The sequence below is a fragment of the Heloderma suspectum genome, chromosome 3, assembly GCF_057233095.1.
Source record: "Heloderma suspectum isolate Gila_16-S chromosome 3, 16-S_ref, whole genome shotgun sequence".
Lineage (NCBI taxonomy): Eukaryota > Metazoa > Chordata > Lepidosauria > Squamata > Helodermatidae > Heloderma > Heloderma suspectum.
Window position 1 is genome coordinate 7,604,616 of NC_139460.1, and position 27,675 is coordinate 7,632,290.

At 47.1% G+C, this 27,675-nt stretch overlaps 1 protein-coding gene and 1 non-coding gene across 2 annotated transcripts in view; one reads left to right on the top strand and one right to left on the bottom strand.

Moving 5' to 3' along the window:
* Positions 1-20,556, top strand: part of MOGAT2 (monoacylglycerol O-acyltransferase 2) — a 67,484-nt gene extending 46,928 nt beyond the window's left edge. Inside the window, exons 3-6 of the mRNA XM_084842429.1 lie at positions 6,143-6,347; positions 8,732-8,906; positions 12,925-13,124; positions 19,317-20,556. Coding sequence (XP_084698555.1) covers positions 6,143-6,347; positions 8,732-8,906; positions 12,925-13,124; positions 19,317-19,471 — 735 coding nt within the window. The 3' untranslated portion in view covers positions 19,472-20,556. The remainder of the gene's footprint in view (positions 1-6,142; positions 6,348-8,731; positions 8,907-12,924; positions 13,125-19,316) is intronic.
* Positions 19,814-19,920, bottom strand: LOC146349307 (U6 spliceosomal RNA). The gene has a single exon (XR_014789776.1). It is a non-coding gene; the product is annotated as a U6 spliceosomal RNA (small nuclear RNA).
* Positions 20,557-27,675: the final 7,119 nt, after the last annotated feature.

Sequence of the window (27,675 nt, forward strand, 5' to 3'; positions counted from 1 at the left end):
GAAATCCTCCACGGACCCCAGTGAGGTCGGATTCAAAAGAATCCACCCCCTCCGGAGTCCGTGGAGGATCGGAAGACTTACCTCCACCTCCTGGAGGAATCCTCGCCGTCTGGATCCTCCCTGCTGGCGAGCTCCAGAATGCCAGTGATATGGCTGCCATTGCTGTATCGCTGGCTGGGCGGATTAACTGTCCCTGCTTTTACATGATAGGCTATGCAGATATTTGCGTAGCCTATCAAGTTAATTAAAAGCACAGACACAAATGGTGTCCAGGACACCATTTGCAGCTGTAAAGGCCTTAGTTTAAGGTAAATGCAGCCATTTACGGCTGCATTTACCTTAAACTAAGGCCTTTACGGCCACAAATGGCATCCAGGATGCCATTTGCGGCCACAGTCAATCAGGCCCACCAGCAATACAGCAATAGCAGCCGTATTGCTGGCACTTTGGAGTCGGCCGGTGGCTCCGTGGGCTCGCATGGAGCAGAGCCGGCCAGCAAGGATTCCGGGGGGGGGAGGGACGGATCGACTTCCCCCCCTGCGGACCCCCGCGGAGTTCAGGTAAGGGGGGTTTTCCTCCTAAAGTTTGTTCTTTTTTGGTACTTCTGCAGACGTTGGGGTTCCTCCCAAGCGTGCTGATGCCTCCCTCTTGAGCCTGGGTGGTGCTGTTTGGGCTGAGTGTCGGCACTCTAGCTCTGTGCATTGGAAATAGTGGGAATAATAATAAGAGATGGTTTTCAGGCGCTCTGGCAGGGATGCGCATGTTCAGGCAGGCAGTGATATTATAGTTTTTCTTTCCCACCAGCAATGTCCTTGTGTTTATAGTGATGCTATTGCTATTGTCAAACGATTTTCAATAAGCCAGGCTGCCAACATGGTTTCTGCATTGCGTGCTTAGCAAGGCTGAGTCAAAAGGAGGCGATTTGCATCAAAAGGTACCCCCACCCCATTTGGGGGAATATTTTAAAGGGAGACTCTCAGCAGGAAAAGGGAAGCAAAAGTGTAAAGATAATGCTGCTGCAGCCCTGAGATCTAAATAACTATATTCCTACTGAGGCTGCTGTTTTCTATTTTAAATCATTGTTTGAACAGAGATTGATTTAGGGTTGCGATAGAGGCGTGAATAATGGGAATCTGCACATTTCACATGTTTATATATCAGTGTTCCCCAACCTGGTCCCTTCCAGATGTACTGGTCTGCAACTGCCCTCAGCCCTAGCCAGCATGGCCAGTGGTGAGGGGTTATGGGAGTTGTAGTTCAACTACTTCTGGAGGACGACACGTTCCCCACCCTTGTGTCAATGTGCGGCAAGAAGTAAGTTAACTAAATAAAGGTCCCTGAGAGCCTACAGAGGAGGCTGTTTGTTGCATCTCTGGATGCATGATACACTCGGAGCCATGGCAGGGCTCATAGCTTAGTAGCAAAGTAGATGATGGACCAACAGTCTGAATTACAGCTTCATGTATTTGTTGCTCCATGTCTGCCTCCTTCCAATCAGCTTGCAGGGATGGGGCATACACAGAGATAAATCAGAACTGAATTACCTACTGTTGTTTCTCTGTACACATACCTGTTCTAGATTTGCTTTCTTCCAGTCAGCCTCCTTGGCAGGAGGGTGGGACAGAGGAGAGCTGTAATTCCGCTGCTACCCTGCATGGGGTGATTGGATCAGTCCATCACTTCAGATGCAAAAGTAGAATTCTCTGCTCCCAGAAGTGGCTGTTCACTGCATCTCTTCATGAGTAACTGTTCTGGGATAGAAGACCCTCTTTAGCCATAATCCCCAGTGCACACCATTACATAGAAGCTCAGGCCTGGGGTCCCAATCTGACCCTTCGGGGTTCTCCTGATGGTCATACCCCCTTCCCCTGACTCCCTCCACCCACCCCCAATCGATTTGTGATTTCCTGTCTTTTTCCCGATTCTGAAAGGTTAGTTACTAGCAAGTTAGTTACTAGCATTATGTTAGAATATACTGGTATTTGGTCCCATCCCTTTTAACTTTCAATTCACCACTGGAATGTGGCCCCTTAGAGCCTCTCCAAAACTGATTTTGGTCCTTTCCAGTAGACGCTGGGGGCTCCAAAGTCGGTGGGGCAGTGAATCCACTCTGGGTTTCAGTCACTACAAGTCAGTACTCTAAAGGAGCTATCCAAGGTGTGAAGCATCACACCTCCATAACTCAGAGGTCACCCAGCCTCAAAGTCGGGGAGAAATTGGGGTTGGTGATAAGCGTCTGCAAGTAACATAACAATGTGCAATTTCCTAGCTTATTTTCCCTGGAGGATGAAGGAGATGGTTGCAAAGACATGGCCAGATCAATGATGAGTAACTCATAGAATCATAGAATAGTAGGGTTCAAAGGGGCCTACAAGGCCATTGAGTCCAACCCCCTGCTCAATGCAGGAGTCCATGTCAGAGCATCCCTGACAGATGGCTGTCCAGCCTCATCTTGAATGCCTCCAGTGTGGGAGAGCCCACCACCTCCCTAGGGAAATGGTTCCACTGTCATATTGCTCTAACAGTCAGGACGTTTTTCCTGATGTTCAGCCGGAATCTGGCTTCCTGTAACTTGAGCCCATTCTTCTGTGTCCTGCACTCTGGGATGATCGAGAAGAGATCCTGGCCTTCCTCTCTGTGACAACCTTTCAAGTACTTGAACAGCACTATCCTATCTTCCCTCAGTCTTCTCTTCTCAAGGCTAAACATGCCCAGTTCTTTCAGTCTCTCTTCATAGGGCTTTGTTTCCAGTCCCCTGATCATCTTTGTTGCCCTTCTCTGAACCCTCTCCAGCTTGTCTGCATCCTTCTTAAAGTGTGGTGCCCAGAACTGGACACAGTACTCCAGATGAGGCCTAACCAGTGCTGAGTAGAGGGGAACTAGTACTTCTCGGGATTTGGAAGCTATGCTTCTATTAATGCAGCCCAAAATAGCATTTGCCTTTTTTGCAGCCACATCACATTGTTGGCTCATATTCAGCTTGTGATCCACAATTCCAAAATCCTTCTCACTTGTATTGCTTTTGTGCCAAGTATTCCCCATCTTGTAACTGTGCATTTGGTTTCTTTTTCCTAGGTGCAGAACTTGGCATTTATCCCGATTAAATGTTACTCCATTGTTTTCTGCCCAGTGCTCCAGTCTATCAAGATCACTTTGAATTGTGTTTCTGTCTTCCCAAGTATTAGCTATCCTGCCCAATTTTGTGTAATCTGCAAATTTGATCAGCATTCCCTGCACCTCCTCCTCCAAGTCATTAATAAAAATGTTGAAGAGCACTGGGCCCAGGACTGAGCCCTGCGGTACCCTGCTTGTTACCTCTCCCCAGTTTGAGAAGGTCCCATTGATAAGCACTCTTTGAGTCCAATTCTGTAGCCAGCTGTGGATCTACGTGATCATTGTTTCATCTAGCCCACTTTGAGGTAGTTTGCTCAACAGGATATCATGGGGCACTTTGTCAAAAGCTTTGCTGAAGTCGAGGTATATGATGTCTACAGCATTCCCACGGTCCACAGGGGAGGTGACTTGATCCAAAAATGAGATCAGATTTGTCTGGCAGGACTTGTTTTTGACAAATCCTTGTTGGCTTCGAGTCATCGCTGCATTGTTTTCAAGGTGCTTACAGATGGATTGCTTTATCATCTGCTCCAGAATTTTCCCAGGGATTGATGTCAGACTGACTGGTCTGTAGTTCCCAGGTTCCTCCGTTTTACCCTTTTTGAAGAAAGGGACAACATTAGCCCTCCTCCAGTCATCTGGCACTTCCCCCGTCCTCCATGATTTCTCAAAGAGAATAGACAGCGGTTCTGAGAGTTCTTCTGCCAGTTCCTTTATTACTCTGGGATGCAGTTCATCTGGCCCTGGAGATTTGAACTCATTCAAAGTAATTAGGTGTTCATTGACCATATGCCTATCGATCTCAACCTGCAATCCTGCCCCTTCAGCCTGTACTTCTCCTTTGCCAGGGGGGTCATAGACCCTCTTTTGGGAGAAGACTGAGCCAAAGTAGGAATTGAGCACTTCTGTCTTTTCTTTGTCATCTGTTACATTTTGTCATCCTTAGTTAACAGCTGAACCACCATTTCTTTCCTCTGTCTTTTACTTTGCACATAGCTGAAGAAAGCTTTTTTGTTGCTTTTAGCATCCCTCACTAATCTCAGCTTGTTTTCAGCTTTAGCCTACCTGATGCCATCCCTGCAATTCTGTGCTACCTGCCTGTACTCTTCCTTTGTTGCTTGGCCTTCCTTCCACTTCCTATATGTGTACTTTTTTGTTTTCAGGTCATCTTTAAGCTTTTTGTGAAGCCACATTGGCTTCTTCTGTTGTGTTCCACCTTTTTTTCTTGTTGGAATTGTTTGTAATTGTGCCTTGAGAATTCCCTTTTCTAAAAACTCTCAGCCATCTTGGACTCCTTTTCTCATTAGAGTCGCTTGCCATGGGACCTTACTTACCATTGTTCTGAGTTTATTAAAATCACCTTTCCTAAAATCCAGGGTACATGTTTGGCTACACTCGGCTTTGCTTCCTTCAGAACCAAGAATTCAAGTATAACATGGCCGCTTTCCCCCAGAGTTCCTGTAACTGCTACTTTACCCACTAAGTCATCTCTGTTGGTTAGGATCAAGTCAAGGATAGCCGATCCTCTAGTTCCTACATCTACTTTCTGTAGGAGGAAGTTATCTGCCACACAACTCAGGAATTTTTTGGAGGGGCCATGTCTTGCAGAATTTGTCTCCCAACAAATATCAGGGAAATTGAAGTCGCCCATTACTACTACAGCATGCTTCCTTGAAATATTGGCTATTTGCTTTTCAAAAGTTTCATCCTCTTCTTCTCCTTGATTGTGTGGCTGGTAGTAGACTCCGACCACCATGTTCCTTTTATTCTTTGCTCCATTTATTTTAACCCAGATGCTCTCAATGGGGCTACCAAGCTCATCCTCCTGTATTTCTGTGCAGACATATGTATTTTTAACATATAGTGCAACCCCAGCTCCCTTTCTGTTCCTCTTGTTCTTTTTAAAGAAGTTCTATCCTTCCATTGCTGTATTCCAGTCATGAGAATCATCCCACCAAGTCTCAGTTATACCTATCAAGTCATAATTTCCCTCCTGTATTAGGAGTTCAAGTTTGTTCTGTTTGTTTCCCATATTCTGGGCATTAGTATATAGACATCGAAGACCATGTGCTTCATGGTCTGGCTTTCTTCCTACCTGTTTGTGAAGACTATTATTGGGTGCTATTAGAGCTGTTCTCTCCGTTGCGGTGCATGAGCCTTCGTCCATTGTTACTCCCAACTTTATGTCTCCCTTCCCCGTAGGATTCAGTTTAAAGCCCTCCTGATGAAGTTCTTCATGCTGTGGCCAAACACATTCTCCCCATCCTTTGTGAGGTGCAACCCGTCCCTTGCCAACAGCCCATCTTCCAGGTAGTATAGTCCATGGTCCCAGAATCCAAATTTCTCATGCCAGCACCACCTTTGTAGCCAGTCATTCACCCGGAGTATTTTTCTTTCCCTTTCTATCCCTCTTATAACTACTGGAAGGATGGATGAGAAAACTTCTGGGCCCCAAAGTTCTTGAGTTTCCTTCCCAAAGCTTCAAATTCTGATGTTATTTCTTCATAGCTCCGCTTGACATATCATTTGTTCCCACATGGATGAGAAGAAAGGGATACCTGTCAGTGGGCTTTATGAGTGCAGGCAACCTTTCAGTCATGTCTCTAATCCATCCTCCCGGGAGACAGCATGCAGCATATCATACTCTTACACTTCTAAAAGTAAACCTTTTCTTGTGATAAAGTCAAGTGTGCTTCTGATTTTAATTCTGTGGGGAGAAGCTGGGCTTCATGCCTTAGAAGCCTGCGGGATATTGTTGAAAGATTTCTGGAATGAGCAAATAAATGTACTGCACCAATCACACTGTTGGGACTAAGTGTTAACTTGCTACAGTAGACTCGGAGTGGTGGTGGAGCATTCCGACAACCGAGACGATTCCTGGAAATGTCAAGCTTGGGGTAACACAAGGGTTGTGTGAATCAGTCTTAATTTCTCCAGCATTCCTTGGAAAGGGCCCAAGTCAGTAGGCTCCATTTTCCTAACCAAGGATGGGAGCCTGCAAGAATCCTGAATGACCTTGGTCTTACAGCTGGTGAAGACGGTGGAACTGGATCCTACCAAGAACTACATTTTCGGCTTCCATCCACATGGGGTCCTGGTAGCTGGCGCCTTCGTCAATTTCTGCACTGAAGCAACAGGATTTTCCAAGCTGTTTCCAGGGCTGACCCCTTACATGATGATGCTGAACCTCTGGTTCAGAGTCCCGTTCTTCCGCGACTACTTGATGAGTGGAGGTAAGCAGAGTTGGAGTGCACAGGGATGTTTTATAAGCCAGGATCTGCATGGAGGAGGAAGAGAGGGGAAGGGGCATATTTTTACACTCCACCCTGTAAAATAAAGTCCAGAAGTAGGAAATCTCAACAGGATCAAGATCAGCCAAAGGCTTCTGGAAAGGGCAAGGATGGTTCCAGGTTCAAGAGAGCCCCTGACAAAATTCCCTCCGATGAACCCCCTCCTATGTCAGTGGGCCCTGGGAGTACCAGTTCGTTCAGCCATTCCTTATAGGGCTTAGTTTCCAGACCCCTCACCATCCTGGTTACCTTCCTCTGGACACGCTCCAGTTTGTCTGTGTCCTTCATAAAATGTGGTGCTTGTCAGGAGTGTTTCTGAGCGCAGGGAGTGGAGAGTAGTTCAGATTCTGAAGAAGAACCGCCAGACATGGGGCAGGTATGTTCCCAGGCTAGTCCAGACATGGCCAGGCAGACTCCTCAGGTTTCAAAGTTCCAGCTGCAGGAGGAGGGTCCCTCTTCACCCCACCTTGAGAGATAGCGAACAGGGAGAGGCGGGGTTTGGGGAATCTGAATTAATAGATGCCAGACGCAGATGCAGAGCAAAGAGGGAGAAGGCCAGGGCGGAATTTAGATGGTCTACCCGATTGGCCTTGCGTGAACAGCTGTGCCTAGAGACCTCACGAGAGATTGAGAGAGAGAGAGAGAGAGAGAGAGAGAGAGAGAGAGAGAGAGCTCCCCCACCCCTTAAGTTAGGCTAGGGAGCCCACCTTCCTTTCAAACGGCGGGCAACTTCTTTGAACCCCCTGAAGGCATTTCCTTGTAGACTGAGAGTCACTGAGAATTTGCATCTGTACGACCCTGTGAAGTAATGGATTAAAAGCCGTAGATTGAAGCCTCTTGTCTGTGGTTGATTTGGTGTTTGAAGTCCAGTGGGGGCAAAAGGAATCCTGACAATGCTGCCCTGTACTGGACACAGTACTCCACACATGCACCCTGACCAGCACATGGGTCCAGAGGGGGAGAGAGAAAAGACTGTAAGCAGTGGAGCCCAAAGGCCATGAAATGCAAGAGGCTGCCTAGATATACACAGAAATGCCATTGACCGTTGGCTGCCTTTATATTTCATGGCCTTTTGACTCCAGTGTTTACATCCCTTTTAACTTCTGTAAACTGCCCAGAGAGCTTCTGCGATGGGTGGTATAGAAAAGTAATTAATCATCATCATCCCCCCTCCTTACCCTTCTATATCTATGCATTTGCCAACTAAAGATAATAAACTTCAGGCATCTTGCTAGGTGGGCTCCAGTAGTCCATTCTGGCACAAATGATCTGAAAGTCTTGAACATGCCCAAAGACTCTTTGCTGTTTACACCTGTGGGACTTCATCCTGGGAGGCGTTGTGAGAGGGAACCTATGGAGAGCCTTCCCTCTCTCTCCTAGGCCATACTGCACATGGTAGAGCCTTCTTGGTGGGGGCAACCCGACTAGTAGAGATTCGGCTGTCCCACTGCTGTTACAGACGTACCTATTTGTACAAGCTTTTGGGGTATAAGCAAGTGTTTTATCTGTTTTCTAGTGTAGCGATGGTTTTATTAAGAACGTACGAAGAGCCCTGAGGCTGGATCAGACCAAGGGTCCATCTAGTCCAGTATTCTGTTCCACGGTGGCCAACTAGCTGCCCACAGGATACCCACAAGCAAGACATGACTCCAACAGCACATTCCCACCCATGTCCCTCAGCAACTGGTGTACACAGGCTCACTGCCTCTAGTACTGGAGGTAGCATGTAGCCATCAGGACTAGTAGCCACGGATAGCTGTTTCCTCCTGGAATTTGTCCAACCCCCTTTTAAAGCCATCAGAATTGTTGGCCATCGCTACATCCTGTGATAGCGAAGTCCATAGTTTAACAATGCACTGTGTGAAGAAGCCCTTCCTTTTATCTGCACAATAAATTATTGTAATTTATTGTGTATTTGTAATTTTAGAGTTATGATTGTAGCAGTGCTCATGTGTTGTATTGTTTTTATATGGGTTGTTAGCTGCCCTGGGCTCCTTGCAGGGAAGGGCAGGATATCAGTGAATATACATAAAATGAATAAAGAACAAAATAAATAAGTGGGCCACAGGGCACGCAGGTCTGACTTCCAGGGGCAACATCCCTTTCCACTAGAGCAGCTTTCCACACGCTGATGCCTTCCAGATGTGTTGGACTGCAATTCCCATCATTCCCAGCCAGATGTGCAGTCTAAACACATCTGGAAGGCAGCAGGTTGAGGAAGGCTACAATAGGCCACATACATTTTGAACATGGAGATGATTTTATGCATTTATTTTTGCATAGAGCGCAAGCCGCTTGCCCTAGTATCTTGTCCATTTCTTCCTCAGGTTTAATCCCATCAGACAAGCAGTCTGCTACGTATGTTCTAAGGAAGCCCAGAGCTGGGAACGTACTGATCATTGCCGTGGGAGGAGCACAAGAAGCCCTGGACGCGCGGCCGGGAGCTTTTACGCTGCTGCTGGAAAACAGGAAGGGGTTTGTTCGGCTGGCTATAGAGCACGGGTGAGTCAGGGGCGGCGGGCCTCTTGGCAAAAGGCTGCAGGGTAAAAATACTGGCAAAATGCTTAATATTGTGGCATGGCACCAAATGTGAACGCCCACTGCACAAACGGTGACCTGCTGAGTCAAGCACAGCCCATCGGGCCTGATAAGCCTCCTGCATTTGTTTCCTGCCTCCAGCCGCGAAAGCAGTGTTGTCATCAAGCACTTGGTAGGCAGGGTGGCCTCTTGCACATTGCAAAAAAAGAGGAAATGCATCACCAAAAGAGAGGACAAAAGCGGATACCAAACTGCATAGCATTTGCATAGGCTAATGCATGTTTATAAATGCAGATTTAGAAATAATTGTGATAATTTAAATAGAAATACGATATATCTCACCATAGTGAGGAGGACTGACCGGCTGACCTGTGTGCCCGCTTAGGCTGCTGTTTAGGTGCTAAATGTAGATGGGCAACGTCAGGGCGTCTGCCTGCTCTCCCTCCTTGTGGTTCCTTGACCAACGACACTTGGACTGGTCAGCCCTTCATACACAAGACTGTCCTCTGTAAAGTAGGACACCTGGCCACCCTACGTAGGCCATGTTCCAGGGCTGGGGGGATGAGTTTGGCTTGACGAGTCGCATGCAATGCAGGCTTCTATTGCTGCAAGCCACCGCCAGTATTCAGTTACGTAAAATGCTGGGGTGTCAACCACAGACTCTACTGGTGAGGTACAGGCCTGCCGTGCTAGCTTGGCAGCAGAGGGAGCTACCGCCTAGCCCTCTGCTGGGCTTCAGCAACAGCATCACAGATGGGCAGGAGGTGGTATTGCAGCTACTAGCTAGGCAACCGTCAGGTGACACGAAAGACCAGTAGGGTTCCACTTAGCCCTACAAAGCCACTGACTTGGGCCACCTCCTCCATCAGAGCACCTCTTACCCAGGCACTGAGTCAGTACCTTTCCCTACTTTCCTGTTGACTGCCCTGCCTGCTTGATTACCTGCCTTGTTCTTACCTGTTTTTCTTGAAACTGCCAAACCTGGGATGTTGAGCAGGGATGTTGAACCTCTTTCAGCCTGAGGGGTGAATTCAGTTTTGGGGAAGCTCTCAGGGGTCACATTCCAGTGGTGGGAGGAGCCAAAGGAAAAAGGGGTGGGGCCAAAAAACAAAACCCAGCATATTTTAGCTTAAAGTTCTTACTGCCCATAATTAACACCTTAGAATGGTGAAAAAAAAACATGCAGAACAGCCAGGACACCATCCAAAGATCAGTGGTTGGGGAAAGGGAAGTGGGAGATAGCAGGCCCATGTGGGAAACTCCAGAGGGCCAGGTTGGGACCCGAAGGAGGCCATATTCATGGTGGGACAGGGGCCATGTGATTAGTTGTGTGGAGGGAACAGCTGGAAGGGGGGGATGACACTTGTTAAATCCAGAGCTGGTGAATATACACCTAAGATGGATTTCAAAGTTCTCCTTTGTGATGTCAAGTATTCACCAGATATCATCTAAATCAGGAGTGTTGAGCCTCAGGTCTGCCAGCCAAATATGCCTGGGGCCCTAGTCTGGCCATCTGGGTTTCCCACATGGCCGTGCCCCCTTCCACTGGCCTCACCCCCTTTCCCCAATCACCCAGCATTGGGTGGTGTCCTGGGTTTTGTACAGTAAGAGATTTACTGTACTGTCAGGAATGAATCTGAGCATGTGGAGATGTCTAGCTGTCAGGAGCATCCTAGCTGCCTCTTACAGTCCCCTCCAATAGCCGACACAGACGATGAGTATTCTTTCCAAGACTTTATTCCTTTATTACTTAATGACAGATACTAATCACTAGCGACTAAGCAAGGAACTGCACTGGGGTAGATAGCAGAGTTGCCTAAGCTCCAAGTAAGGCAGTTGGTCCCCATTTGAAGAAGCGTGGGGAGACTCTGAACTTATGGGCTATGGAGAGATCCTCCCTCTTACCCTTGGGTCCTCAGGATGCAACTGCTTAGTGCCAAATGAGTGGAGCGCCTCCTTTCGGCGCCCTCCATCTGTTGCTGCTCCCTGTGTCTGTGCCGAGCGTCCAGCCAGCCCCCCTCCAGTGCTCTCTCACTGCCAGGGTCACTATCTCTCCCAGGAATGCTGGCAGGAGGGATCTCTGCCAGCTGCTGTGCCTGTGAGAGATGAGCAAGCTCCTCTCCCACAGATTGCTGTTCTTCCTCAGAATCAGAACTGCTCTGGGGCTCTATGGGCTCAGTTTCCACCCTGACATTAACAGCTCAGATTCAGAATCTGAATAGGAACAGCTAGAACAGAGGGAGGCACCCTTCCTAGTTAGCCCAGAACTTCCCAAGACCTTGACTCACAGATGGCTCAGCCTGAATGGCTCCCCCATCCCTCCACTAAGAGAACTCAAGTTCTATAGGGAGAGAAGGAGGAAGGCAAGTGGCGTGACTTGAGGGATGCTAGGGTCTGGCTCAGAGCGAAGCGGGAAAAATTAGGGGCAGGGCTCAGGTGCTCTGCCAGGTTGGCCAACGTGGAAGCCAATGTGGAGGGGGCCACCTTAAGGAAGAGGCATCCCTGCAAAGCAAGACTGGCCGAGAAGTTCATGCCCAGACTGCTGGCAACTTCTCTAACTTCCACTCCATCTCCTCTGTTGATATTCATAGATGTGTGGATTAGCTGGTTCTCTGCAGTCTGAGAGTTTCCTAGAATCTGCATTGGTAAAGAAGCTAGTCATTAACTAATAAAGTAGTGAGCCTGTAGCTTTGTTTCCTGGAGTGTGTTGATTGCAAAGAGGGAGGATGAAGGGACGTGACAAAAATATGCTGGTATTTTAAGTTTTTTTGGCCCCAGCCTGTTTGCAGCTGCCCAACATTGGAATGCAGCTCCTGACAGCTTCACCAACTGGAGCTCCAGGGGCAAAGTGCTGGCTGAGTAGCCAATTGCTACTGCACCCATCCTGGAATGATCTGCACCTGAGCTCCTACATATCAAGGATGCTTACAGGCTAAGCAAAGGGGGAGAGGAAGGCTTTTTGTTGTTGCTATTGCTAAACAATTAGGAGCAGGAAACTATTGCTGATCTAATCGCAGGGCTTCTCCACATGGGGCTGATATCATGCGAACAAGATTGGTTACTCAAGGAAGTTTTCAGGGCCTTTAAATGATGTTGTCAATGTCCAGGGCCCCTCCCGTGGTTTATGACCTTTATCACACCTTTATAAAATGCAGGGGAAGTTAGATTTTTCTCTAGGAAGCACGATAAAGTACTTTACTTGCTCTGTAATGGTGCTGTAACAGCAGCTCCATTTAGCGGCTGTAAAAGGAAACATGTAGAACTTGCTGAAAAATAAAACAGCACATGTCAGCCTATGTAAAGGAGCCGATCCTAATCCTGCAAAGAATCCAGAAGCAAAAGCCCCGGTAAGGATGTGGGATTTTAGCCTTGTGTGGTGAAACCCTCTGTCAGCAGAGATCAACAAGTGGATCCCAATCTGTGGACTTTCCACACCTGACCTATGTACATACAGCAAGCTTCCCTTCACAGTCCTTCCCTCCAATGCACGGATGATGAGTGACCCTGGGTGGCCATGTGTCCGGTTACAGGACAAATAGATGACATTTGAGGGTGTCCTCTATTTGAAAGGCTTTCCTGTCCAATTCCAGTTTAAAATGAAGAACCTTAAGAACTCTTGCCCATCAACAATTAGCAGGCAGCAGACTGAACAGGGTCGGCACATAGCTCAGCTGGTCACAGTCTTCCACACTGTGAAGAGATGCACTGTATTTCTATTTCTGTTATAAGAATTATTTCTAAATTTGCATCTATATGTATAAATTCACATATGTACATTTTATGCAGATCCATGACCTCCCTTTTGGCGATCCTGGTCACACTAAAGGCAATAGTTGGACAGGGCCTGAAAAGACGAAGCCAAACAGGATGCCAACTAGCTTATATGGATGGGAGTGCTGGGCCCAAATTCTGCAGACACCATGCCCTGGATCAGCTGTAGAAACTCTAATGATGCAACATCCTCCTTCCTCCCATACCACAGCACCCCGCTTGTCCCTGTGTTTTCCTTCGGAGAGAATGAGCTGTTTGATCAAGTCAAAAACCCCAAGGGCTCCTGGCTGAGGTGGATCCAAGATCATTTGCAGAAGATCATGGGAATCTCCCTCCCTCTCTTCCATGCCAGAGGGGTCTTCCAGTACAATTTTGGGCTGCTTCCGTATCGGCAGCCAATCTACACTGTGGGTAAGTCTAGGGTAGGCATGGTTGGGCACCTGCTGAGGGCCCACATCCCAGCAGGGGCCCACTGACGAGAGCCCTTGGACTTGCTCCTCCTCTTCCCCACGGCAACTTGCGTGTTCCCCGGACTTTCGGTCTGGCCCAGGCAACAGTGGTGGTGAGGAGGAGGCACAGCAGATGCCGCGGCCTCCTCACTCCCAGGCTCCCTGCCTGTCAAGCGAGCAGGTGGCAGAAATGGTGACCATGGCCATGAGAAGGTGGGCTCACGAGGGAGGGCGTCTTGCCCAGGGGCCATCAAAAACCTGGAGCGCCACTGGGCAAGTCCACGCTCATTAACTGGCGTCCAGGAGGGGGATTGCTACCTGTTGAATGTCTAACATCCATTGGGCACACAAATTATTTATTTATTTAATTTCTACCCCGTCCAATAGCTGAAATAGTCAGCAGAGGGTGTGGGGCGAAGGGGCAGAGTCTGAGAATCTCGAGCCAGGTTGTCAGCATATTCCAGGTGCCTGACTCTCTCTGCTGCCGCAGCTTAGCAAAGGAGGGAGCTGCTGTCATACTCCACATTGCTGCAACACCATAATTACTGCGGCTAGCCAGGGGGTGCTGTTGTGGGTCCAAGCTCAGCAGAGGTCAGCTGACACAGGGGGCTAACACAGGCTCCACTTGGTCTAGGTTGGCCATGTGACCTACTTTATAGACCTACCCTCTGTCTGAAGGGCTGTCCAACCCAAGCCCGCTTTAAAGGTAAAGAACCCTAAGAAGGGGAATCAGGCAAGGGCCTTGAAGTCGCCCATCCACAGTGAGCACCTGGACAGCAGATGGAGCAGGCCCACAGCTCACCTGGTCACAGTCTTCCCCACTATGGTGAGACTTATTGTACAGTTGTTGTTGTTGTTCAGTCGTTCAGTCATGTCCGACTCTTCGTGACCCCATGGACCATAGCACGCCAGGCCTTCCTGTCCTGCGCTCTCTCCCGGACCGTGCTCAAGTTCATATTCATTGCATCCGTGATGCTATCTAGCCATCTCATCCTCTGCCGTCCCCTTCTCCTTTTGCCTTCAGTCTTTCCCAGCATCAGGGTCTTTTCCAGGGAGTTTTCTCTTCGCATTAGGTGGCCAAAATATTGGAGCTTCACCTTCATTATCTGTCCTTCCAATGAGCACTCAGGGTTGATTTCCTTTAGGATGGACTGATTTGACCTCCTTGCAGTCCAGGGGACTCGTAGGAGTCTTCTCCAGCACCACAGTTCGAAAGCATCAATTCTTCGGCGCTCAGCCTTCCTTATAGTCCAGCTCTCACATCCATACATTACTACTGGGAAAACCATAGCTTTGATTAGACCGACCTTTGTCGGCAAGGTGATGTCTCTGCTTCTTACTATGCTGTCTAGGTTGGCCATAGCTTTCCTCCCAAGGAGCAAGCGTCTTTTAATTTCATGGCTACAGTCACCGTCTGCGGTGATCTTGGAGCCCAAGAAAGTAAAATCTGTCCCTGCTTCCATTTCTTCCCCTTCTATATGCCAGGAAGTGATGGGGCCAGATGCCATGATCTTAGTTTTTTTAATGTTGAGTTTCAAACCAGCTTTTGCACTCTCCTCTTTCACCCTCAACAAGAGGCTCTTGAGATCCTCTTCGCTTTCTGCCATTAGGGTGGTATCGTCTGCATATCGGAGGTTGTTGATAATTCTCCCAGCAATCTTAATTCCGACCTCTGATTCATCCAACCCGGCATTTCTCATGATGTACTCTGCATATAAGTTAAATAAGCAGGGTGACAATATGCAGCCTTGTCGTACTCCTTTCCCAATTTTGAACCACTCGGTTGTTCCATGTCTGGTTCTTACTGTTGCTTCTTGACCCTCGTACAGGTTTCTCAGGAGACAGGTAAGGTGGTCTGGTACTCCCATCACTTTAAGAATTTGCCACAGTTTGTTGTGATCCACACAATCAAAGGCTTTAGCGTAGTCAATGAAGCAGAAATAGATGTTTTTCTGGAATTCTCTTGCTTTCTCCATGATGCAGCGAATGTTGGCGATTTGATCTCTAGTTCCTCTGCCTCTTCGAAACCCAGCTTGTACTTCCGGTAGTTCTCGGTTCGCATACTGCTGAAGCCTAGCTTGTAGGATTTTGAGCATCACCTTGCTGGCATGTGAAATGAGCGCAATGGTGCGGTAGTTTGAACACTCTTTGGCGTTGCCCTTCTTTGGAACTGGAATGTAAACTGACCTTTTCCAGGCTTGTGGCCACTGTTGAGTGTTCCAGATTTGTTGGCATATTGAATGCAGCACTTTAACAGCATCATCTTTTAGGATTTTAAATAGCTCGGCTGGAATACTGTCATCTCCGCTAGCTTTGTTGTTACTAATGCTTCCTAAGGCCCACTTGACTTCACTCTCTAGGATGTCCAGCTCAAGTTCAGTGACCGCACTATCATGGCTATCAGGGACATTCAGATCTTTCCTGTATAGTTCTTCTGTGTATTCTTGCCACCTCTTCTTAATCTCATCTGCTTCTGTTAGGTCCCTGCCTTCTTTGTCCTTTATCATGCCCGTCTTTGCACAAAACGTTCCCTTGAGATCTCCGATTTTCTTGAAGAGATCTCTAGTCTTTCCCATTCTGTTGTTTTCCTCGATTTCTTTGCATTGTTCACTTAAGAAGGCCTTCTTGTCTCTCCTTGCTATTCTCTGGAACTCTGCATTCAGTTGGGTATATCTTCCCCTTTCTCCCTTGCTTTTCGCTTCCCTTCTTTCGTGAGCTACTTGTAAAGCCTCATCAGACAGCCACTTGGCTTTCTTGCATTTCTTTTTCTTTGGGATGGATTTCATTGCTGCCTCCTGAACAATGTTATGGACCTCCGTCCATAGTTCCTCAGGCACTCTGTCTATCAGGTCTAATCCCTGAAATCTATTCCTCACCTCCACTGTATATTCATCAGGGATATGATTTAGGTCATACCTGAACGGTTTAGTGGTTTTCCCGAAGTTCTTCAATTTAAGCCGAAATTTTGCAAGAAGCAGCTCATGATCTGAGCCACAGTCAGCTCCAGGTCTTGTTTTGACTGACTGTATGGAGCTTCTCCATCTTTGGCTGCAAAGGACATAATCAATCTGATTTCGATATTGACCATCTGGTGATGTCCATGTGTAGAGTCGCCTCTTGTGCTGTTGGAAAAGAGTGTTTGCTATGATCAGCATGTTCTCTTGGCAAAACTCTATTAGCTTTTGTCCTGCTTCATTTTGTACACCAAGGCCATGCCTGCCTGTTATCCCAGTGATTTCTTGACTTCCTACTTTAGCATTCCAATCCCCTATGATGAAGAGGATGTCTTTTTTTGGTGTTAGTTCTAGAAGGTGTTGTAGGTCTTCATAGAACTGATCAACCTCAGCTTCTTCGGCCTCAGTGGTTGGGGCATAGACTTGAATTACTGTGATGTTGAATGGTTTGCCTTGGATTCGTACTGAGATCATTCTATCATTTTTAAGATTGTACCCCAGTACTGCTTTTCCCACCCTTTTGTTGACTATGAGTGCTACTCCATTTCTTCTAAGGGATTCTTGCCCACAATAGTAGATATGATGGTCACCTGAATTAAATTCGCCCATGCCTGTCCATTTTAGTTCGCTGATTCCCAAGATGTCGATGTTCAATCTTGCCATCTCATGTTTGACCACCTCCAGCTTACCTTGATTCATTGATCTGACATTCCAGGTTCCTAAACAATATTGTTCTTTATAGCATCGGATTTTCTTTTCACCGCCAGACACATCCACAGCTGAGTGTCCTTTCGGGTTTGGCCCAGCCGCTTCACTCTTTCTGGTGCTACTTGGAAATACCCTCTGCTCTTCCCCAGTAGCATATTGGACACCTTCCGACCTGAGGGGCTCATCTTCCGGCGTCATCTCTTTTAGCCTTGTGATACGTTCCATGGGGTTTTCTTGGCAAGAATACTGGAGTGGGTTGCCATTTCCTTCTCCAGTGGACCACATTTTGTCAGAACTCTCTGCCATGACCTGTCCGTCTTGGGTGGCCCTGCACGGCATAGCTTATGGCTTCACTGAGTTACGCAAGCCCCTTCGCCACAACAAGGCAGTGATCCATGAAGGGGTATTGTACAGTACATATTTCCAAATTTGCATATACAGATATATATTAATTTATGCAAATCTGTCCTCTTGTATTCTCTTTTTTGTGTGATGTATTTCCTCTTTTTTGGTGAAACATAAGTGGCCACTGTCTGTCTTGCATCCTTTGGGAGGAATTCCATAACTAGGGTAGTGCCACTGCAACTCCCATCATCCCCAGCCAGCATGCTCATTATAGCCCAGCACATCTGCACACAACCAGGTTGGGGAAGGCTGGAGTGATAACAGTGATGGTAAAATATGCTGGAGGTGTTAGTCCCTAGCAGGGAAGAATTTATTAATGTAGACACTACTTTCTTTCCCAAACAATCAGGGCTCCTGTTTCTATGTCCAAGCAGGAGGCCAGTAATTACCAGCAAGGTTTTTTTTCTCTCTACCTTCTGTCAGGTGTTGAGATGTGGCATTTCCATGACTAGATTCACTGTGGTAAACAAACTATCTGAGCCAGTCAGGATAACTACAGCCATTCCTCCTGGACAGGTTAATTTAAAAAGACAGTTTCCTTTGGTAAGGCCACCCTCTCTGATGGGATTTGATAGGTAGCCATTACCCATAATTGTTTTACAGCTTGTGGGGATCATCTCAATGGTTTTACCCACTTTCGCCAACCCCTTCAGCAGAGGACACTTAATGAGATAGATCAAGGTAGGCATGAAACAATGGCAGTCCGTTGTTGTCTGACAAACACAATTAGTGTAAAGTTTCAGAGGGCAGGCAGATAACCCCAAGGCCATGTGGATGATAAATGTAGCCCCCCCACACACACACACACCCAAAGTTAGATTTCTTCCTCCTTTGATATAGGGACCAATGTCCAAAGCTAGAGATGTTCAGGGGCTGAGGTTGAAGACTGCTGGGGTCACCATCATTAGTCAATAAAAAACACACACCGTGATCTAATACTGACAATTTTTTATATCTGTCTAGGCCAGCTTCCCCAACTCAGTGCCCTCCAGATGTGCTGGAATACAACTCCCATATTTCCCAGTCACTCTGGCTGAGGATAATGGGGGTTGTTTTCCAACACATCTGGGGGCATCAGGTGGGGGAAGGCTGCCATGGAGTGTGTTGACCCATGGTTGTAGCATCTTCAGTGGTTGCAGGTCCACTTCCAGGGACAATTCAAAGTGCTGATTACCACCATTAGTTTAAAACACTCAATGGTTTAGGACCAGGTTTTCCAAACCAGTAGTCTTCCGTTGATGCATTGGGACCCATTGTAGGGTTGTTGACTGACCTATGATGGATTGCAACAGCATCACTGCCAGCATACAAATAAATTATTAAAAGATTAAGGAGTGGGTTCCTAAGCACACTTTTGGGCTAAAGGCAGGTCCTCCTGGGTCTGAAAAGGCTGAAGACGACTGATCTAAAGGAACTGTCCTCTCCCATTCATCTCTGTATGAAACTGCATGGACCCAAAGGACTGTAGCTGAGCGGTAGAATACCAGCTTGACATGCAGGAGGGCCCACGTTCGATCCCCAGCTTCTTCAGGTAGGGCTGACAAAGATTCCTGTCTGAGGGCAGTATCCAACGGTGTCATTCCGCAAACTCAGAGTGGCTGGCATCACCCAGAGTGGCTGGGTGACCAGCCAGATGGGCGATTAATAAATTTAATTAATACATAAATAAATAAAACTCAAATAACGCCAGTGGACCTCCACCGAATATTTCTACTGAGCAAGTGGTTGCCCATTACACTTGTGCAACTGGTTTCACAAGGGGCATGTGCAAAGGGTTGGATTCTTTAGTTGGTTTCTTCTCTTGCGCAGGGTTCAGAACCTAGTTTCTGCCAGCACAGCGTCAGTTGGATACTGCCCTGAGACCCTGGACAGCTGCTGCCAGTTAGTGTAGACAGTACAGAGCTAGGTGGACCCGCAGACTAACTCGGTATAAGGCTACTTCCTATGTACGTCCTAAGTTCATTGTCCATGCTGGCTGGGGATGATGGGAGCTGTAGTGCAACACATCTAGAGGGCATCAGGTTCAGGAAGATTGGTTTATATTAATGTCTTCCTACTGCTTGTCTTCCCTCTCCCACCACCCCCAGTTGGAAAACCCATCAAGGTTGAGAAGAAGCTCAACCCCAGCCAAGACGAAGTGGATGACGTACACAAAACGTACATGGAGGAACTGTGCAAGCTCTTTGAAGAGCACAAATTGAAGTACAATGTTCCAGAGGACAAGCATCTTTCCTTCATATGAAGCCATAAAGCCATCATCCTCGTTGACTTCCTTGTTGACGCTGGGTTGGATCCAAAGAACTGTGAGCCAATGGATGGAAACTAGCCCCTAGCACTGCTCCACAAATACTTGTGCAAACGTTCATGCAGTGCTGAAACAGATACATTCCGTAGCAGCTCTCATACTTCCACGTGTGCAAGAAGAGTATCTTTGAATTTGGTTTCACTTGTTTATTAACATTTTATTGAACTTTTTTTTACTGTACACACAAACAGCCCCTGTTTCTCCACTCCCACTATCCTACACCTGTTTGCCTCCCACTCTTCCCACATTCACACATGTTTTCTTTTCTCTCTTTTCCTTTTAAATGTGGAACCTTTCATGAATGTGTGTGTCATCCTTGTGCAGGGCCTGTGCTAATTTTCTCTGTAGTGTTCCAGTTTTAGTATATGTGCTGCCAAAGTGAGCACACACATTTTTTTTTATGCTCTATCATGAGGTGTAACACAGCCCTGTGTGTGCAGAAGGGCATCTTTGGATCCAACCTAGGCCTCCAGGCAAATGTTCAGATCTATATTCTAGAAATGTCAAACAACTTGGGGGAAGGCATAGATATGCACAGCATACAGACATAAACAATAATTAGGAGTGTTTCCTCTAAGAATATACAGGGAGCGAGATGAGAAACAGCAAGTTTAGCAGGACCAAATTGCCCCAACCAAATTTGTGTAATGATGAATCACAGTATAGTAGGATTGGAAGGGGCCTATAAGACCATCGAGTCCAACCCCCTACTCAATGCAGGAATCTAAGTCAAAGCATCCCTGACAGATGGCTGTCCAGCCTCGTCTTGAATGCCTCCTGTGCGGGAGAGCACCCCGCCCTGATCTGCAGCCAATATTTGTAAAACCTCTTTGATTTCAGATTAGATGATCATAAACATTTTCGGGATCAGAGAATTTACCACTATTTTTACTCACTGTAACAAATGAACAGACTATGCAAAATATATATGTAGTTGTTGTTGGGGTGGGGATGGGGATGGGGAGGAGAAAGTATGTCAATTTGCTATTTTTAATAAAAATAATTGCAAAACAAATACGTTCACTCTTGCTCACTGGCTGAAGTTTCTTGCACAGCACAGCTTTGTCTTGGTTGCTTTGGAATTATCTTGAGTGGCTCTTCACTACATTAGACCGGAGTAAGTTTATCTTTGGAAGCTGCTTTCTGCAAGGAAGGTTTTGGCTGAAAAGCAGGTTCAAAATATAGAAAATAAAATCAAATGAACGAGGATAGTTGCTACGGAATTTTTCCTGAAGTGAAATTTCAAAGTAAAATGTGAGAAATTCCTGCTGAGAGAAAACATCTGCAGTGATACAAAGGATGAAAAAAATGGTTCTGGTCTGGATTTCTCATCAGGAGAGAGACTCCTTCATGGAATCATAGAACAGTAGGGTTGGAAGGGGCCTACAAGGCTTAACGCAGGAATCCAAGTCAGAGCATCCCTGACAAGTGGCTGTCCAGCTTCATCTTGAATGCCTCCAGTGTGGGAGAGCCCACCACCTCCCCAGGGAATTGGTTCCCTTGTCATAGTGCTCTAACTGTTAGTCAGGACGTTTTTCCTGATGTTCAGCTGGAATCTGGCGTCCTGTCACTTGAGCCCATGATTCTGTGTCCTGCCCTCTAGGATGATCAAGAAGAGATCCTGGCCTTCCTCTCTGTGACAACCTTTCAAATACTTGATGAGTGCTATCATATCTCCCCTCAGTCTTCTCTTCTCAAGGCTAAACATGCCCAGTTCTTTCAGTCTCTCCTCATAGGGCTTTGTTTCCAGTCCTCTGATCATCTTTGTTGCCCTCCTCTGAACCCTCTCCAGTTTGTCAGCATCCTTCTTAAAGTGTGGTGCCCAGAGCTGGACACAGTACTCAAGATGAGGCCTAACCAAGGCTGAGTAGAGAGGAACTAGTATTTCACATGATTTGGAAGCTATGCTTCTATTAATGCAGCCCAAAAGAGCATTGGCCTTTTTTGCAGCCACATCACATTGTTGGCTCATATTCAGCTTGTGATCTACAACGATTCCAAGATCCTTCTCGCTTGTAGTGTTGTTGAGCCACATATCCCCTATCTTGTAACTGTGCATTTGGTTTCTTTTTCCTAGGTGCAGAACTTGGCATTTATCCCAATTAAATGTCATTCTGTTGTTTTCTGCCCAGCACTCCAGCCTATCGAGATCACTTTGAATTTTGTTTCTCTCTTCCTGGGTATTAGCTATCCCGCCCAATTTTGTGTCATCTGCAAATTTGATCAGCATTCCCTGCACCTCCTCATCTAAGTCATTAAGAAAAATGTTGAAGAGCACTGGGCCCAGGACCGAGCCCTGCAGTACCCCACTCATTACCTCTCCCCAGTTTGAGAAGATCCCACTGATAAGCACTCTTCGATTCTGTAGCCAGCTGTGGATCCACTGGATCGTTGTTTCATCTAGCCCACTTCGAGCTAGTTTGCTCATCAGGATATCATGGGCACTTTGTCAAAAGCTTTGCTGAAGTCAGATTCGTCTGGCAGGATTTGTTCTTGACAAATCCATGTTGGCTTCGAGTAATCATTGGATTGCTTTATCATCTGCTCCAGAATTTTCCCAGGGATTGATGTCAGACTGATTGGTCTGTAGTTCCCAGGTTCCTCCTTTTTACCCTTTTTGAAGAGAGGAACAATATTAGCCCTCCTCCAGTCATCTGGCACTTCCCTTGTCCTCCATGATTTCTCAAAGAGAATAGACAGCAGTTCTGAGAGTTCTTCTGCCAGTTCCTTTATTACTCTGGGATGCAGTTCATCTGGCCCTGGAGATTTGAACTCATTCAAAGTAATTGGGTGTTCCTTGACCATATGCCTATCGATCTCAGGCTGCAATCCTGCCCTTCAGCCTGTACTTTGCCTTTGCCAGGGGGGTCATAGACCCTCTTTTGGGAGAAGACTGAGCCAAAGTAGGAATTGAGCACTTCTGCCTTTTCCTTGTCATCTGTTATCATTTTGCCATCCTTATTTAATAGTTGAACCACCATTTCTTTTCTCTGTTTTTTACTATGCGCGTAGCTGAAGAAAGCCTTTTTGTTGCTTTTTTAGCATCCCTTGCTAACCTCAGCTCATTCTCAGCTTTAGCCTTCCTGACGCCATCCCTGCAATTCTGTGCTACCTGCCTGTGCTCGTCCTTTGTCACTTTGCCTTCCTTCCACTTCCTATATGTGTCCTTTTTTGTTTTCAGGTCATCTCTAAACTTTTTGTGAAACCACATGGGCTTCTTCTGTTGTCTTGTTGGAATTGTTTGTAATTGTGTCTTTAAAATTTACTTTTTAAAAAACTCCCACCCATCTTGGACTCCTTTTCTCGTTAGAGTCACTCGCCATGGGACCTTCCTGATCATTGTTCTGAGTTTATTAAAATGGGCTTTTCTAAAATCCAGGGTACGTGTTTGGCTACACTCGGCTTTTGCTTCCTTTAGAACCAAGAACTCAAGTATAACGTGGCCGCTTTCCCCCAGAGTTCCTGTAACTGCTACTTTACCCACTAAGTCATCTCTGTTGGTTAGGATCAAGTCAAGGATAGCCGATCCTCTAGTTCTTTCCTCAACTTTCTGTAATATCCAAGGAATGTCACCAGCATTTTGACACACTTCAGTAACCTTGGACATAATCCAAGGATCAATGGAGCACTCGCTGGGCATCACTTCTTGCATGGGGACTCTTAATGGCCGTGTGGCTTGAGCTTTACATTAAATAAGACTGGGAAGTTCTTAAAGGAGCAAGAAGATTTATTGCTTGGCTAAGGGAGGGGCAGAGGGGAGGAGAAAAAGACACACTCCAATTTCCTCGGTGTTTGGCTTCTCTTTCATTGGCACATCTAGTCAGGGCAGCCCAAGATGTGTTGCTGCCTGAGTCGAAGGACAAAATGGCAGCCCTCCCCCCATCCCAAGTACAGACGCCGACCAGAACAGCAGTTGAATCTTACTTCAACAATGGCTGCCTCTACTGCACTTGAGGGCATCAGGGTTGCTTTCGGGGGATACAGGGCAGGCTGTGTGGAGCACATATACAGCTCTGTCCTTCCAACAACTTGCTGCCACTCACTCACCCAGGATCTGCCACCTGAGGCAGCTGCCTCCCTCTACCTAACGATAGGGCTGCCCCTGAGAACCGTACCAGAATCCACTTCATTTGGGTGTTCATTGACATTCTGGATGATCTTCAGTTGTCGAGCTAGTTCACTGCAGTGCAGAGATTTAGGTTCAAATCCACCCACTTGGCCTTGTGACATCAGCCGCAGAGCCTCAGCCTGTTGTGAGGACAAAACTGGGCTGCCACAGTTAGCACCAGCTCCAGATTTTGGAGGGCCGCTGGGCAAGAGACCCTCAATGTCCCCACTCCCTCAATGCCTCTCCCTTCACATTGCCATTGTCACCAACTGCTATTGCTCCTCACCCTCTTTCTCAACATGGCTACCACTGGCTTGCTTGGCAGGCAGGCAGAGAACCAGGGAGCAAACAGGCCGCAACATCTCCTGCTCCTCTTCCTCACCACCGCTGTTGTCAAGGGCAGAGCGAGAGGCAGGCAAGCAAGCAACTTGCAAAGGGCGGTGTCACCGTTCTTCATGTGCTCAGAATGATTACTGAAGAAAGCGAGGTGGTCTTACCTCGGAGCTGCGAGCTTCAGGAAATTAAGCATGTTGGAGAATAGGTAATTTGGAATCCAGGGAAATAAATAAACAACCGGTACCAAGAGGTGTGATACAAGGTAAGGTCACAATGTACTTTAGGTGACTGATATCAAAGCATCATTGGCAAATCAGTTTGGATAATATCCAGAGCTAAAATGGCTGAGTTAAACCTCATCACCAAAGATGGAAAGAGTTATGTGAGAAACGGGGAGGTCAGGATCAAAGGGGACCTAAAGTTTTTGCTTATCAACCAATGAGCAAAAATATTGTGTCAGGTATAAACATTGAAAAAGTTTGCTATATAGATGACTAGAAAATGTATGCACTCAGGTTCAGTTAGTAAACTTTGAGCAAGAAATCATTTTGTCAATGGCATAATTCAAAATTAATTGTATCTAACCTAAAAAGTGCATACTTAAGCAGTATGTGTGTGTGTTTGAATTACATAGGATTCTTTTAGAAGTCATTATTGTGAGCCCATCTTCATGAAACAGCAATGGGTATTGACAATGAAGTAATATATTAGACACTGTATAAATATGGCCTGGTTTGGGAGTTAGCTTCTTTGACATTGAAGCTCCTCGCCTGTGATACTGGCAGACAGCTTTATAGAGAAAGTAAGCAAAATGGACTCACAAAGCTCTACTTTGTAGCAAACAAAAATGCGTAGGAAATATTTTAGTTGGGTTTAAATCAGTGGAGGCTGGTGGCTCTGATGTCAGTGGGGTGGTAAATCTGCTCTGGGCTTTAGTCAGAACCAGCCAGAACTCTAAAGGAGCTATCCAAGGTGCTTCCACACCTTGGATAGCTCTTTTAGAATTCTGACTGGTTCTGACTGAAACCCAGAGCGGATTCACCACCCCACTGACATCGGAGCCACCAGCCTTCACTGGTTTAAATACTTGGATAGCTTTATTCTATTTGGAAATGTATATTTGTATCCATACAAGAAAGAAAGGGATTCAAAGATTCCAGTACTGTAATTACTGTTAGTATGAAACCTGGATTGCAACCCACCCGCCATTCTCTGCTGTAGTGCAGGAGTGCAAAACCTTTTTGGCCCCAAAGGCAACATTTGATGCTAGCTTGGGGGTTGGGAGCTGCACACACATAGACACATGCCAATGATCCTTTCTGCTAACAGTAGTGTAGATAGAGCAATATCTGGGGGACGGAGTGGAGTGTGGAAACAGTGGGGAAATTGGTGGAGGGGATGTACTGGGTTTGGTTTTGGAAGAATGGTGGGCAGTCAGGTGTGAATTTGCCCAGAATCATATGCAGTAGTGTTTAATAGCAGAAGTATACCGATTTGCTAGAAAGTTGGCAATTTTCATGATTTTAGACTTGGTTCTCATAGCTGTATTCACAAGCAGTGAAGGCCACAGAAGCTAAAACAATGCACAGTAGTCACCCTTCACACTGTGTACCCTCAAACTGATAAGAGATGCTTCTTTTTGTACTGTGAGAAACTTATTTTGCTGCCAAGAGAGAAAGGCCTTGGTAAAGGCGGGGGGGGGGGGCGGCAGCAGCATGTGTACTTTCTGACAGTTTTTTTAACTTAGTGAGACTTGCTCCATAAAATCCTGAGCAAATTGGCCTGTTACCTATTCTTGTCTGAGAGTAGGGATGTCAGAGAATTTCTCCACGAATCCCGGGGAGGCCGAATGCCAGCGCATTCGGCACCCCGAAATTGGTGGAGAAACGGTCTGCCTCCCCGCCCCCCCCGGGACGGGACTTACCTTGCTCGAATGTCCCTGGCGGCGGCGGTTCGGCGGCGGTGGCCGGTCTTCCGACCGGCTGCCGCCACCGCCATTTCCAAGTAAAACAAACAAACAAACAAACAAACGTGATAGGCTACGTAAAGATTTACGTAGCCTATCACAGCTAGATTAAAAAAACCCACCGTGATAGGCTACGTAAATGTTTACGTAGCCTATCATGGCTGACTTTGGGAAAAAAAAAAGCACGTACGCAAATGGCGGCGCCCATGGGCACCGCCATTTGCGTTCCTTATTTTGGCACGGGTAGTCTACGTAAACATTTACGTAGACTACGGCGAAAATAAGGGGAACGCAAATAGCGTTGCCCTTATTTTCGCCGTAGTCTACGTAAATGTTTACGTAGACTACACGTGCCAAAATAAGGAACGCAAATGGCGGTGCCCATGGGCGCTGCCATTTGCGTACGCGCTTTTTTTTTTTAAGTCAGCCGTGATAGGCTACGTAAAGATTTACGTAGCCTATCATGGCTGACTGCAGGGACGCAAACGGCGGCGGCTATGGCTGCCACCATTTGCATCCCAGCAGGAGACGAGGTTTCGCGGCCAGAGGGACGGGGCGCCTCACCCCCGGCCAGAATTTCAGCAGGGAGGGATGAGGCGCCTCCCCCCCGGCCAGAATTTCAGCGGGGAGGGACAGGGCGCCTCCCCCCCGGCCAGAATTTCAGCGGGGAGGGACAGGGCGCCTCCCCCCCGGCCAGAATTTCGGGGGGAGGGACGGAGCGCCTCCCCCCCACTGCGAAGCAAGCGCCGGGATCAGGTAAGGGACTTTCGTCCATCCCTATCTGAGAGGGGGAAGGTGCACCATCTGCTCAGATAACCAGCCCCGAGGAACGGCACCCCATCGCTCACCTGGGAACCACAGTGACAGAACCAATAGTTCAGGGACGTGTAAGCTTTCTTTTGCTTTCTCTGCATCCATTTTCCATCAAGAGATCATTCTTTCACACAAGTGGACTTGAGTCGTATTGGAATCGTCAAGTCTGTTCAGTGTGTGGGCCCTGGCCAGGCCCCAGTTTAAGACAGGGGGAATTTGGCAGCTCGTGTGTGTGTGTGGGGGGGCACCCTTGTAGTAAAGGCCTTTGAGTGTCACAGGTCCATCCCTGCAATAGTGGGTTATCATTATCAAGCAGCCAAAGCCTTCCAGAGTGCTGAAGCATAAGCAGATAGCTCAGACATAAAACTGTAACGTTCTGGCTTTGCCCCTTCCCTGCAGAATTATCCTCTTGTGCGAGACTCTCTCCTCACACATCTTATAATAGATGCCTCAGCTCAGTGGCGCATAGGACATGCCTGCTTTAACTAATCTACAGGACTCATCTAAAAATACATGATATTTTAAAGGCTAGTCTGAATGCACTTTTTTTAAACACACACACACACAAAACTAAACTAAATAACTTTGCCCTGTGCAGCTGCTATTTCTGAAACCAGAGCTGGCTTTGTCCAGCCATCGGCTGGAGTTCCCAGTCATGCTCAGCCCACCCTTCTGGGTTTCCCCATTTGAGTCAAGAATGGCACAAGACATTCTGAGACTCTCACCCAGCGTTTCTTCCATCTACTGCTCTTGCTGTCTGGATTGCTTAAAGAGCCCTCCTCCAGATGATGTCCTCCAGATGTTTTGGGAGTCGCAGTCCAACACATCTGGCAGAACCAGGTTGGGGAAGGCTGAACATCTAATATGTTTAAAGTTAGTTCATTTTATAAAATGTGTAAATATGGCATCATCAGGGCA